The 15,001-nt window shown below is 39.0% G+C and overlaps 1 protein-coding gene and 2 long non-coding RNA genes across 4 annotated transcripts; 1 reads left to right on the top strand and 2 right to left on the bottom strand.

Annotated features, from left to right (window-relative positions):
- Positions 1-1,089: 1,089 nt before the first annotated feature.
- On the bottom strand, positions 1,090-6,199 carry LOC135079569 (uncharacterized). The gene is made up of 7 exons (XM_063974221.1): positions 5,985-6,199; positions 5,358-5,745; positions 5,019-5,216; positions 4,249-4,924; positions 3,451-3,580; positions 1,818-2,183; positions 1,090-1,496 (listed from the first exon to the last, which is right to left on the bottom strand). Exons 1-7 carry the CDS (start codon positions 5,994-5,996, stop codon positions 1,356-1,358), a joined length of 1,911 nt encoding a protein of 636 aa, XP_063830291.1. The 5' UTR covers positions 5,997-6,199; the 3' UTR covers positions 1,090-1,355.
- Positions 6,200-6,209: 10 nt separating this feature from the next.
- Positions 6,210-13,702, top strand: LOC135079428 (uncharacterized). Of its 2 annotated transcripts, XR_010258800.1 has the most exons (4): positions 6,210-6,620; positions 6,807-6,960; positions 12,948-13,143; positions 13,552-13,702. It is a non-coding gene; the product is annotated as an uncharacterized LOC135079428 (long non-coding RNA). The 2 variants fall into 2 exon arrangements; XR_010258799.1 differs by having other exon boundaries at positions 6,215-6,960.
- LOC135079429 (uncharacterized) lies at positions 10,191-11,840 on the bottom strand. Its single transcript, XR_010258801.1, has 2 exons — positions 11,428-11,840; positions 10,191-10,754 (listed from the first exon to the last, which is right to left on the bottom strand). It is a non-coding gene; the product is annotated as an uncharacterized LOC135079429 (long non-coding RNA).
- Positions 13,703-15,001: the final 1,299 nt, after the last annotated feature.

The following is a 15,001-nucleotide window of genomic DNA, read 5'->3' as shown; positions in this document are numbered from 1 at the left end:
TGTTGAAGTACCTATAAAGCCACAAACATCTAAAGCTATATGTACTGTATAATATACAAATAAATTATTTAACAAATTGTGTTATTTGTTATGGCGTATTTGATGTATGTATAAGTTTGAGACATTACCTACCGTGAACTGTTTTATTGACTTACATATTTAACCAAACGGTTTTATAAATCTGTTTCTTTTTGTTTTACATTTAGTTTCTAATTTTATGTTCTTTCAAGTCAAAATGTACACTTATTACTTATAGCACTTTTATTATAATGCTCTGTTCGCACAATGGCCCAGCTATAGATTCAAACAATTCAAAGTAGGCTAACTAAAAAGTCAGTACAATTTTTGCAATCTTGCAAACAAAACGTGTCAAAAACTAGTGATTGAGAAATCCAACTGTGTCCTGATTTTAATATTGCTAGGAGTTCATTGATCACCGACGCGACTGATCCTTGTCGGTGTCAATATTGGTCGTACTTATTTGTTTGCAAGATTGCCAAGTTCTGTTAACGTGGATTGCCGGTGTTGGTCGAATGAGGGTTTTCGCGAATGAAAGATCCGCTAAATGGCGGGACGTGGATGTGGGGTCTGACTGCTGCGTAATTGGTGGATTTTGACATATCTGTCAATGTCATGTCAAAAATAACCAATCATGCAGCATTTGGATTTCGGACCTCGCGTCTACGTATTGCCATCTGGCGGATTTTTCATTCGCGAAAACCCTCATTATGTAGATGCTTTAGTTCCTATTCTGTAAATTTACTACGCAAGTACTTATAAATTTCTCGTTTCCTTTTTCTGTCTTAATAACTTTACTATATGAGTTTTGTTTTATTATTGTAATACGTGTATGTAATGTATTGACGACAGTAATTTAACCACTTTTCCATTATTGGAGTATATTTTATTACTCAATCATGGGAAAGTGTTAATTTGCATCGAAGAGCATTTGTTATGTTTATAATTTAATGTTTAGCGTGTACATGAGCGTATGAACGTGCGTTTGCGGGAGAGATTGTTAACAGTCATTTAGATAGGAAATATAGTTGTTTATTTAAAATAGATGTTTTATTTGAGATCAATATTAAACTTTACCTTTCAGCATTATATCACCTGAGCGAAGATAAAAGTAACTTACGTTGAGCTTTAATTCATAATAATTCCTTCTGTTGTATTCTTCTTTCATTCGCTCAACTACGACTTTCGATAAGGTGTCGATTATACCTTGACTCCATGCCGGTCGGATCTATTCAGACATCGGTGCATTTAGCTATTTTTAGATTCCAGTCAGCTTCTGTTAATAAGTGAGCGTGTCCTTATCCCGCTCCGCCTACTCCACCTGCAGGGGGCGTGGCTTAGCCTTCGTCGCTGTCGTCGAAGTGCAGATGGAGCGCCAGCGAGTCGTCATCTTGCCGCGGGCCAGCTGATGTGCCGCCAATGTTCCACGCGTCTAGTAGCTCTGGCATTATCTCCTCGTTCATGAACGCTTCATATACCTAGAATAGACGCAAAATATATTTTTTATACTATGAAAACTAAAAATCTTGAAAATCTCTCAGCTCAGAATGCCAACTTCGCGAAATGCCAACCAGTTATTGAGCAACTATATGCTTTAGTCAAAGATTCCTTGTTCTTATTTGTAATTACCTTGATTGGATTGTTAAATGTGCATTTATTAGCAGTTTTTATAAAAAAAAATCTTTTTTACAAAAGGACACACAAGATAGATTCAAGTCAGTGATTTATATTTATTATTATGTATTTGAGTGTGATTGAATCTAGTTTTGAACGTCATTCCATAACATAATCCTTTTTACCTTTTCATCATCAAACTGCATCGGCTCATCCGTCGGCACCAAGCTGAAGTCCTCCGGTATCTTCTTCAACTTCTTCCACAGATTCGCTATATTCGTGACCCTGGACACCTCGATCGGTTTCCTCTCGGCCTCACAGGGGCGGCTCCACTCGTGCAACTTCTGCGCGCTGTCGTCATCCATGAAGGATTCCATGTAGTCCGGGTGGATGGTTCGATAAGCGATGTCTCCGAGTGAGTTGTGAGTGAGCAGGAGAGTGTTGGCCGCGTGAGGGAGAGCTAAGAGGCCGGTGGTGGCTGCGGACAGGCGCCGCTCGATGGGACTGGCGAGGGAACAGCATAACATGCGTAGGCGCGCCTCGTGTAACACCTGGAATATTTAAATGATATACCTCAACTACATAACTCGCTTCGACAAAGTACAAATGAGTGTAGTCAGAGCAGACGCTTCTTGTTTAACTTCGGAACACTTCGAGCCCGTTGACTCGGGCGCTACTGTCAATTTTCAGAAGGCGAGGCGAGGTTGCTCGAAGTGAAGCGTTGCCCATATATCTTCTTCGATTAACTTCGCGAATAGTGTAGAGGAGGTACAACAATTAATTAAGGGGGCAAACGAACAATTGATTGTATATTATTTTTTATCTTCCCTGTTCCTGTTATCCCATCCAAGTAAACTAATATAGTATTAGGTATGAGTTCGCCACAATAGTCCAGCGGTCAACGAAGATCGTCGTTCAATTTTCGAATCAGCAGCAGTTCTTTTCCGATACCGGTGGGCTATTCATTTCACATCATCATTACAGCCATAGGACGTCCACTGCTGAATATTGGCCTCCTCCACTGATTGTAGTGTTGCCGATCGATAGTCAACTGTCGATAGTCTATCGATAGCCAAACTATCGCAAGACTATCATATCGCCAATATAGGCCAAGATTGGCCTATCGATACTGTCGATACTATCGATAGCTCAAAACGAGGCAATACTATTGAATATGTGCAATACCATCGATACTATCGATCCATCAGGTGATCCGTCTGCTCGTTTGCCTCCTATCACATAAAAAAAAATTAAAAAAAAAAAATAGTATTGTTGCTCGTGAAGAATAAACTATCGATACTATCGATAGTATTGTCGCTTTTGAATAAAAAGCTATCGATACTCTCGATCTCTTTACGAGCAACAATACTATCGATAGTTTCGATAGTATTGCACATATTCAATAGTATTGCCTCGTTTTGAGCTATCGATAGTATCGACATTCGACAGTATCGATACTATCGATAGGCCAATCGATAGATAAGGCTTTTTCAGGTGAAAACTATCGATAGTTCGGCAACACTAACTGATTGACCGATTGGTAGAGGCCTGCATCCAGCTAGCGTTGGCTACTATCGCGTCGCCTCAATGAGGGCTATCGTTTTAGCGCTCACCAGTTAGCGCCACTGTAGAGTAAGGTCCTGTCACTTGCTAGTAGCGAAGACAGTGGCGCCAACTTGTGAGCGTTAAAGTGGTAGGAGGACTATCGCATTTGCACTCATCAAGATGGCGCCACTGTAGAGTAAGGTCCTGTCAATCGCCAGGGGTGCCAACTGTTAAGTATAAAAACGATAGCCCTCATTAGCCCTGGGCACTGACCTGCAGCAAGTTGGGCGGGTGGTACGGCAGGCACACGCCGGGCGCGGCCCCGGCGCGCTGCACGCAATCGGAGTAGTTGCTCACCACGCACGCGTCCTCGCACCACTGGCTCGTGACTACCACCACCTCCCTGCAAAAAATACTGTGAATAAAGTTGAAATCTTAGATTAAAAAAAACGAAGATAAAAAAGTTCATGTGGTCCGATCGGTAGGACAGGGGCAGTAGGACCACGTGGCCACAGGGCTTACATTGCTATAGACCACCCACTCCCAGAAGTAATCCTCCTAGAATGGAATAAACTAAAGCCTGGTCCGTGAGCACGTAGAATTTTGTCCAATGGCCCCAAGCTACTCATCCTTATCGCTCGTGCGAAATTATATTTCTGTCGCTACTGTGCGACGGGCGCCCGCAGTGATTGTGCGAGCGCGACAGCAACATAATTACGCGCGAGCGATAAGGATGGGTAGCTTGGGGTCATTGGACAAAATTCTACGTGCTCACGGACCAGGCTTTAGGCAACATCGCGAATTTGAAAAGTAATGCCGTAGACTTTGTCTTTAATTCTTGGATTGTTCATAAACGAAGTGAGATAAGTACAAGCAGTAGTAGTTCAGCCAGATTGTGATCGAAGCGAAATGGCGCCCATGGGCATCATTTCATCGTCCATTTCAGTGTGACACTTCCACAGTTCCGCTTATGCTGTATTATATACTTGTTTGTTTTAATCTTAGGTTTACTTTAAATAAATAATTAAGGAACTCAAAAGCTTCAATAGAAAACAAGTTAAAACACATTACCTGTTGTCTTCTGCGCTAGCGACGGCGAGATACGTCGGCGCGCACTTGAGCCCGTGCGTCCAGCGCAGCAACGGCCGTTTAGCACCAGAGTTACGCGCGTCGAACAGAAACAAATGGTGATCCGTCGCAAAGTACAGAGCCGGGCTGCCTTCGACCAGGGTCGCCGCCGTGATATCGTTACACCGCACCTCGTCTATAATCTGCCGCAAGCCCGACCACTTAAAAACTGCGTCGTGGGTCCGTTTGTCGTAAAATGTTATCGACCGCCTCTCGATGTGAGCGTACGTCGCACGCTCCCCACCGATCACGCAGTTCCAATTGTTCACGTCGGACTTGCTCTGTCGAACCAGTTTGACGCTCCTCGCCGTTACTCTATCCACATTCACTATTTTCAAATTACCGTCCAGTGTTGTGACGTAAAGTATATTCGTGTGGTGCTTGTCGAATCTGATACTCGTGAATGGCACGTCCGAGTCAAACTTTTTCAGTAGTTCGAAATTAATGTTATCATCCGTTTCAATGATCTTCAACATAATAATTGATCGTTTCGTTCTTAGAGCTACTATATTCTGAGAGGAACAAATTGTTTCTAGAATATTTCCAGCTTTACAGTCGAAACTTGAAGTATGCTCATTTTCAATGCTCACAGTACTGTCTCTGTGAAATCTAGTTAAATCTGAAACATGAAAGTGTGTGTTCAGTATGCAGTTGATCCCATGTGTGGCTTTTCATCTAACAAAATGTTGAAGAAAATTTTAAATGATACTCACACACCACACTAAATTCACTATGGAGCAGGTAATCGACCCAGTTGATGCAGACCAGCTGTAAGTTTCCGCTTCCTGCATAGTACCAGTTGAACGTAGAGTCAAAGTTGGGGTCAGGGTCCTTTTCCATAGTCGCTGCCAAGTCGATTAAGAACTTTGATACTTGCATCACATCATTGTTTAGCTTGCGTACAACTTTTCCTGTAATAAACAATATCAGTTTTTTTTATTATATTAAAACTTCATAACTTAGTTTTATTAATTAAGCTAAAATGCAAAATTAAACAAAGTTATCTCATATGGCAATGAACAGTAATAAAGAAAATATAAAATCATACTTACTGCCGCTCTGCTTTTTGATTATAGCAATTTCATGCTTCCAATCATTCTTCATTTTCATATAATCAGTCACAGGGTCAGTTTTGTTCATGTTCCGCATTGGAGTTATGATTTTGGGCATTGTGCTTCTGTATGGGAAGGGTTCGAAATAGTCAAGTTCAATGTCCCCATCCCAGCCGTCCGCGAAAACTTTGAGGGGATGTCCAGGGAGAGTGTAGTGCAGGTTCCAGCAGGCGTTCGCTGTGTGCCGCCTCTGAACCAATAGGTAACGGTAGAACTTATACGCTTTACTGTAATGCTCCCTTTCAATCAAGTTCTGTAGAATCTCTTCTACAGGAGCAGTGCTGTCTACCACGAATTCGGCTCCTAGCTCTTGATCTTCTGGTTGTCTCTGAAATTGTTAACCATTTTGTTGAAAGCTACGTTAACATCATTTGCCGAGGTATGATTTTGAGGTTAGGTTTGGAAATTATTAAGTTCGAGTTTAATTTTAACAAATCGATGATTTTGTGTATAGTAAACTAAGATCTATTTAGGTACTTTACAAGGAACGAACAAAACACAAAATTAAACTTATTCCTAAAAGAACACCACAAGAAATGCTGGAGTAACATTGGAAATCTTACTTACCAATTCTGCCATATTTGGAGTGGAGTAGATTGAATGATATATAAATTACAGATTATTATAATGTCTCGGTTTATGTTTTTCATTAATTTGTAACTTAATTCTGAATTATGATAGCGTATTTCACAAAAAATGCATTGTTTACATTTTTCGTACCACGCGAATTTGACTTTGACAGCAGTCAGCTGTTCTTGTATTTTTTGAAATTGTCAACGACGTTTAGTTTTTTTTTTTTTTTAATATAGTTTTTCACGGCTCTGGGTGCATGCCCTTTTAAGCCAGTCTTTGAAGTCCGTTGAACTTTTGTTTGAATTTGACACATGACAACTGTGTTTGACACTTCACTTCACTGATTCACTGTGATTCACTGATATTTACTTAGTTTTTACTCTTCTCAATTTCTCAAATAGTTCCCAGAGTTGAAACCACGAAAGTATATATGGGTTTGAAAAGTTTCGGATCCTTGAGGAGTTCGTCCAACGACTGTGGTACACGTTCACAAATAGATTGAAGGTCATCGATCATGACCAGTCTCTGGATTCCAAAACTTCTACATTTCAGGATTATGTGCTCCATATCGGCAAGCTCTTCATTGCAATATGTACATTCAGCGCTCGGAATCAAATTAAGCCTCTTCAGGTGAGTGGGAGCGTGGCAATGGCCAAATCTCAGCCTATTTATTATGGTTATGAACTTCCTGTTATCTATATTCTCATTCCTCCGATGGTACCAAGGTTTGGCGGGCGGGCTTCCTTGGATCTTAGCATACCATTTTCCCTTTTCCATACTAGTAATAGTCCAGTACTCATGCCAAATCTTTTTCAGGTCTTGATTGATTGCGGCTTGATAGTCAGTGTGAGGTAACTTCAACAACGTAGAATGGTCAACATCAAAGCCATCCCTTGCAGCCAGATCAACAATTTCATTCCCCCTGATGCCACGGTGTGATGGTACCCAAAGGAAGAGCAGTGTCTTACCAGTAAGTCTATATATGTTATTAATTAATTTCTTAATATCATAAATTATATAATTCAAATTATATTTACAAGAGTTATTTTCCAGAGCTAGTAATACGCTTTTAGAGTCAGTTAGAATAATAATATTGTCAGATGGTGGATTACATGTACAGATATGTTTAAGTGCTAAGAGGATAGCATAACTTTCTGCAGTAAAGATACTACAGTGGCTTTCAATTTTATGACTTTGAGTAAGTTTAAGTTGTGGATCATAAAATGCAGAGGTTACACTATTCTCTTTCTTTGAACCATCTGTGTACACTTTATAATAGTACAAGTTTTACAAAACAATAAAACTTGTATTATTGAGCAGAGACGATGCACAGCATCTGGTGAGAGAGATGCGTCAACTTCCGGTGTAGTTTTATACCATTTTATACCTTAAATGACGTCATTTCCGCAATTATTTAATAGGAACTGATTTGACTTACTTCCGTTTGCCGCCATTTTAGTCACCTGGGGGCGAGCTTGCTCGGAGTTCTTCATAGAGAGCTCACCAGGAGGCCTTCTTGGGATGCTGTGCATCGTCTCTGCTCAATAATACAAGTTTTATTGTTTTGTAAAACTTGTACTATTATTCGGCATGTGACGATGCACAGCATCTGGTGAGAGACTTGTTTATTAGCTCCTGGTGACTACTTACCAATGGCGCTATGTGATGAAAGTTTTCGAGTTTCTGTAACAGAACTAGATTAGAACATGATTAATTTCAGGGTATTAACATGTTTTGTTCTAAATGCCCAGTGAGAGCAGCACTAATATCACAAAGTAGGAGGGCTTGTACTTTTGTATGTTTGAAATGAATAAACTGGAAAGCTACTGAACTGAATTCAGAAATTCTTTCCTCATTAAAATGCAGATTGAGTGTGTATTGATATAATTTGCCCGCATGGCAGTAAGATTCATGCGAGTCGTCAACATAAGTTTATAATACAGGCGTACGATGTGATTGAAGAGTATCCAACATGCTTTAGATCTGTTGATTGAAAGTTATTAATTAAATAATATGTTATTTGGTGTATCGGTCGTAGATCAGTTTTAAAAGTGTCTGCCTTATCATATTGCTATTATTGTTCTGCCTACGCCAATATCTCATCAAATAATTTCATCTATGGCTAAATATCAACCCAAATTAAAGATGCCACAACGAAGTCAACAATGCCAGGAGAGGTTTTAAATCCAACAACCTTTATACTGTTTTTATTCATGTAGATTACTAGTATTACTTGGTGTTGAAAAATAAATAAATAATGTGTTATTATATTCCGCTGCTCGCCTGATTCCAGTAACTTACGCAACCGTAGCAAGGGCATACCTATGTTGTTTTTTGGGATTTGCTGTCATTTTTCCCAGTTGTTTGTATGATGCCGTAACGGTGTCGAACTTACTCGTAGGTCAAGGTTTATTAACTTAATCTTGAAATTATTCAGGTGAGACTATGTTTTGTCATGTCAGCAGCTGATGTAGATGGTAGGAGAAAAATATACATAAGCTAGTCTGCGAGAAGCCTCGTAAAGGTCACATTTTAGATACCTACTGTTGGGTTTAAGGCCTTTATCAGGAAGTGAAATTGGTTAAGCTTTTATGCTTAGTAAGAAAATTAAAGTTATCTTTAATATAGTTTTAGATTAGTAATACCAGCCCCCTAGATAAGTAGCACTTTTTGATCGAATCGAAAATTGGATACGTTATAACTTCATATAGAAAAAAGAAGGCTAATCGACCATCCTTCGACTGGTTTGCGATTTTAAAGTGAATTTTGTTGAGACCCACAGGGCATAAAGGTAGTAGAAGAGTAGATAAACAATTTAGTCTAGCAGATAAATCTTGCTGTCGAGCTTCAAGAGGTAAGTATATAGCTACGACTGTTTTCCTTAGGCCATTAGTTTAACCACCAAGGCCAGGTTATTTTATAAGTTTTTAAAGTGGAATTTTGCCAGGTATGTTTTAGGAACGATACCTTATTACCCCCAACTCAACATACTAAAAAATTACATGTTACCTGATCCTGACGTGTCACCATGTGGTAAGAACATGGTGGAGATTCTGTATTTTGAGGGTCGGCCTCAAGCCCTGCTAAGAAAAGCCAAAAAGGTCACTTCGAGGTGCTAAGCAGGTACCTTTTGCCGTGGTGAGAAACGGGACAGCAAAGATTTAGCCTAGTTTACCACCATAGCCACCCTGGTTGAAGTCGTTGCAAAGGCTGCTGGTGAATCTCTGTGGGGTCTCTGGATATCCAGTTTCCCGAACTTTTGGAATATTTACCTTTGGATCTGAACCCAGGAGATGCCACTAAGTAGGTTGTTTTCCCCGTAAATCGACCTAGATCATCAGATAAAATTGATTGAATCGATCTGGGAGATAATATTTTGCGTTGTCAGAGCTATTTTTACCCGACTGAACCGGAAGGAGGTGATGTTTTTCAAGTTGAAAAGTTAGAGAGACAGTTCCAATAGAGGTTCTGAATGTGCCCCTTCCTCCCTTAGTTTCAAGTATAGGCTATGCTTTGATTGTCCGATAGCAAAATTAGTGAACGCACATGAAATGAATGAAAGAATGAGAAATCCCCCATCGCTGATTATGACGTCTGATATTTTGTAGACATCCAGATGGTTGTTAAGAGATGCTGGGCTGGAGTCTTGTGTATTGGATCGGTTGTGTGGGGTCGAGTTGTGATGAGCCCTCACTGGAGATTAAGCTAACCATTATAGGCACTTGTTGAGTCGTATAGATTTCGTATTTACCGACAAAACCCTTAGAGATGACGACTTGTTGAACCTGAGTTCACGTAATTGACAAGGTTTAAAGTGTTCCAGAAGATAAAATGTTACACACTAACCTTCCGTTCTAGTAGTTGCTGTCTCGTCTGGTTTGTCAAAGGTGACGAGGTTTAGTAAGTAGTTTGTGATTGTATCAATGTTTTTCGGTATGCAGTAGAGAACGAGAGATTGATAATTTTAGGGTACCTTGACAAGACATGCGGAGAGGCCGGCGGTGTCTCTGTGATCGGTATCTGCATCCAGATTTAGAATTTAGCATTCAACTACTTCAGATCGGATCAATACTTTCATAATTGTATCTACTGATTAGGACGTTTAATAGAATAGGTTGTTTGGTCTGTCCTTCTTGCGAAGGAATATTGTGAGGAGCAGGCTCGTGCTGAGCGGTACTTATATGGTAATTTCAGCACCTGTTTTAACAGGATTTCGGTTTATTTGGTCAGCGTTAGACAGTCAAGAGTGTTAAAACGCTGAATAAAGCACGGCGTTGAAGGGACAAGCACCGGCTTGGAGGTGAATGGCAGACGCATCCCTGGAACCATTGTCAGGTAACAGGTTGACCTCCGCAGTCTGATGACGCCTGCCACTGCCTAAGATACGCTCAAAGGCAGCCTCCGTAGAATTTGCTGAGTGGAAAGTCACTTGACTTTGCTATTCTTATTTGGTCAGCGCTAGACAGTCAAGAGTGTTAAGACGCTGAATAAATCACGGCGTTGCAGGTGCAGGGGCAAGCACCGGCTTGGAAGTGAATGGCAGACGCATCCCTGGAACCATTGTCAGGTAACAGGTTGACCTCCGCAGAATGATGACGCCTGCCAATGCCCAAGATAGGTACGCTCAAAGGCAGCTTCCATAGAATTTGCTAAGTGGATGGTCATTTGACTTATTGGTCGTCAAGGGGACCTGAAGGGACTGATTTGGAATCCTTGGCTTTTTGTTCTAAATCGAAGGGAGTTATTTTGAGGCTTATGTATTTGCTTTAAAGATAATAAGATGTGTAGGTAAAGGTTACTTACTTATTAGTATTTGACGATTTGTAAGAACTAATTTAAGCAGTCTAAGCAAATAAAGATATTATTATGTTTTGATTTTGCTTGAAGTGACCGGCTAGAGAACCAAGGTCGGATTATTTTTTAGATATCACCAGTACGAGCACAGGGTGATTTTGCCGAACAAAAATCCAGCACTGGGAGGGTGCTCCTCGCACAATGCTTATTAGGCATTTTAGCCAGGATACGCTCGTGACATGTTCAAATTCAAATTCAAAAACGTTTATTGCATGCCACATTACAATTTATATGTTGTTGCAAAATAGAAGTATACATGTTCGATGCACTTAGCACATTTTGTCATACTTATTAAGCTTCTTGATTTGCAAAAAAACATTAGAATTTAATAATTCAAGCTGTAAGCTGGCTCAGTGTTGGGGTTGACTGCCCAGTCTACTAATAGTTGTAGTTTAAATTGCTTTGTTGATGTGGTAAAGCATTTGTAGGTAGGTAATGTTTGCGATTGGGGCTGACGGGGCCGCCGTTAGAATTGTATAAGATGGTTGTGGGTACGTTATTCAATCTATTAATACAATATAGAGATTCGCGAGAATGCTCATTTGATCGAAAATAATGTTAAAACTATCAGAATCCCACGTACCTCGTTTCATCCGTTTTGAATCTCGCCGGGGTCCGAGTTTCTCCGGTATCCGACGCTCTGGGTCCACCTGCTCGTCGTCCGGAAGACACTCGTCCCCTTTGGCGCCAACCACCATCACGTACATGTCGTTCGCGGTCACACACGCGCGGTCAATTACACTTTTTAATTTTAAACTTAGTATAAGAACGTTGAGAAATAAATTATTTCAGTAAAAATCTGAGCAGAGTTTCTGCTTACGATGTTGCTAGTTTGGAAGTTAAAGACGCTATGAAGAACTCCGAGCAAGCTCGCCCCCAGGTGACTAAAATGGCGGCAAACGGAAGTAAGTCAAATCAGTTCCTATTAAATAATTGCGGAAATGACGTCATTTAAGGTATAAAATGGTATAAAACTACACCGGAAGTTGACGCATCTCTCTCACCAGATGCTGTGCATCGTCACATGCCGAATAATAAGACTTATTTAGAAATTTATTAAAATGGTTAAAATGGTGGATCTTTTCCCTTAAAATGGTGAAATTATTTACAACAAGATCTTCATAATTAACTTTGTACATGGGCCATGGCTTATCTTTATACATATTTACAGTGAGAGAATCAATATACAATGCAATTCTTAGTAAGCCCGGAGTGCGTCCAGATATTAACTCATTACCTGTAATTGGAGGAGGAGGAGTAGAGCATATTTGGGAAGATAAGGGTGGCATGATTCTATCTAGTACTGGTTTGTTAGTTGAAGTTATTAGTTTGAGACAAAAATTTGCTGCTAGTTGAATACGTCTCAGTACTAAAGGAGGAATGCATGTTTCACATTGCATAGCATTGATAGGTGTTGAACACATAGCTCCTGTTATTATTCTAAGTGCTTTATTCTGAATAACATCTAATTTCTTTAATAGGGTTGGGCTACAATTCATATATGCTAAAGTACTATAGTCAAAATGACTACGCACTAAACTCTTGTATAACATTGATAAAATCTTAGGATCAGAGCCCCAAGTTACACCGGCTAGTGAGCGTAATAAGTTTAAAGCCTTAGAAGAGTTGCGAATGAGAAGCTTGATATGACTTTCAAATGTGAGTTTTTTATCTAGACACACTCCTAAAAACTTTTTTTCCTGAATCCATGGAAGAGGATTATTATTATAATAAATATTAGAATTACATTCATTATATTTTTTCGAGAATAACATAACGCCGCTCTTATTGGGACTAATATCAAGTTTTAATTTACCAGAATAAAAATTATGAATTTCAACTAAAGCTAGGTTTAAACTATGCACAGCAGTATTTACATTTTTATTTACAGTATAAATTAATAAATCATCAGCAAATTGTAAAAATTTTATATCCCTTTGTGTTAAATACTTATTAATTTGACTAGTGTATAAATTGTACAATAATGGCGAGATCGTAGCGCCCTGCATTGTGCCTTTATATACATATCCGGGTCCATGAAAAATGTTATTAAATTTTATATACATTATTCTTTTATACAAAAAATTGAAAATCCATTTACAGACTACCCCGGGTACTCCAATATCACATAAGATGGCTATTAAAATTGAGGGGACCACGTTATCGAACGCGCCCTGTACATCAAGGAAGACACAAGCTGTAGCAGAGTGACCGTCAAGAGAATTCCTAAGGTCTGAGACCAATGCTGTAAAACTTTCTGCTGCACTTCGGCCTTTTCTAAATCCGAATTGTTCATTTGGTAAGATATTATTTGATTCGACATAATAATCTAATCTTGTCTTTAACATGCACTCAAATACTTTACCTATACATGAGGACAGAGAAATTGGTCGATAAGAGTTACAGTCATCAGGAGGCTTATCTGGTTTAAGTATAGGGATGACACATTGAGTCTTCCATGAGTCTGGGATGACCTGTGTTTGCCATAGTAAATTAAAAATGTACAGTAAAAGTTTTTTGGCATTACTATGTAGGCGACGAATAAGTTCATAAGGAATATTGTCTAAACCAGGTGTAGTGTTCCTACGAGACTTCAAGGCAGTCATAAACTCTTCCCAAGAAAAATGTTGAGATAAAAAAGCTGCTTTTTCGTCACCAATTTGACAGAAATATGCTTGCAATAATGAATTATTTACTTCTTTTTCAGGAGGAGATACAGGGGAATATTTCTCAAAAAAAGAGGGAATCCATTCATCATTCTTCGGCAGTTTAGGAATTGAAACACGCTTAAACCTCTTCATATAGTTCCATACTGTACTAACAGGAGTATATCGATTAAAAGATTCACATAAAGATTTCCAACCTGTTTTCTTTTTTTCCTTAAGAGTTAGTTTTTTAGCAGCATCTAATTTTTTATACGCAATGTAGTTGTCAATGCTTGGATTACGTCTATAAAAATTTAAAGCATCTTTACTTTTTTTAACTGCACTATTACACTCATCATCCCACCAAGGTACAGGCTTTTTCATTAAATTGGGAGAGGTTTTGACTAGTTTAGGTACACATTTGTCTCTAATATTAATCAAATTATTATAGAAATCGTCATAAATTCTTAATGGATCTGTATTATCTAAATTAATATTAACTACCATGTTTTCTGTTTCAGTATGAAATTTAAACCAATCAGCTTTATTGTAAATAAATTTGTGTACTGGTTCACCTATCTGATATTTATCAACAGAAGTCTGAATATCTGTTATAGTGGGATAGTGATAACTTCCCATTGGATCATCATAAACTTTCCAATCACATAATGGAGCTACTGAAGGGCTGACACATGTTACATCAATAGCCGAAGGATTATGAACAGATCTACCAACAGTGGTTGGCGCCCCTGAGTTGAGGATACAGAGGTCGCTCTCGTCAAATATATTGTAAACTTCATTACCTCGACCGTTACTAGTAGCACAGCCGAATGCGATGTGGTGAGCATTAATATCACCTGATAGCAAAAGTGGCTTAGGTAGTAAGTTAATAATCTGTTTCAGTTTGCTACCATTGAATCTTAATCTATTTTCTTTAGGTGGTGGACAATATATACATAGAATACTTAAATTACCTATGCCAGTTCGCAAATTAATAGCTACAGGTTGTAGAAAATCATAAAAGGGAAGCTCTATTACTGAATATTTCAAAGTATCTTTGACTAGGATGGCGACTCCACCCCGGCCTTCTTTTTCTTTACCTATTTTACTGACTAGATTGTAATCATGAATACGAAAAGAACTGTTTTCTTTCAACCATGTTTCGTTTAACAAACATATATCAATATCATTATCAATCAAAAATTTTATGAGTAATGGCTTTTTGTTAATAACACCTTCGACGTTAAATTGAGAAATTCTTATGAAACTTTTATCCATTTAAAGCCCTTTGAAACTTTTTATAAGAATTTCCTGTATAATAGAACTATTAACTGCCCTCGTTTCGTTGCCAATAGCGACAAGGGCGCCTACAAGGCCCTTGCGAATAAAATCATTGTTTAATATTTCATCTATTAATTGTTCATTGGTAAGTGGTTCTTTTTCTTTAACTTCCATCGAGTTAGTTGAAGTGGAAGAGGTCGCTGTTGAAACCGAGCTAGCTTGTGGCTTCCT

The sequence above is a fragment of the Ostrinia nubilalis genome, chromosome 16 (assembly GCF_963855985.1).
Source record: "Ostrinia nubilalis chromosome 16, ilOstNubi1.1, whole genome shotgun sequence".
In the NCBI taxonomy this organism is placed as follows: Eukaryota; Metazoa; Arthropoda; class Insecta; order Lepidoptera; family Crambidae; genus Ostrinia; species Ostrinia nubilalis.
Note: the sequence above shows the minus strand (reverse complement) of the source record. Positions and strands in the feature narration are given on the sequence as shown.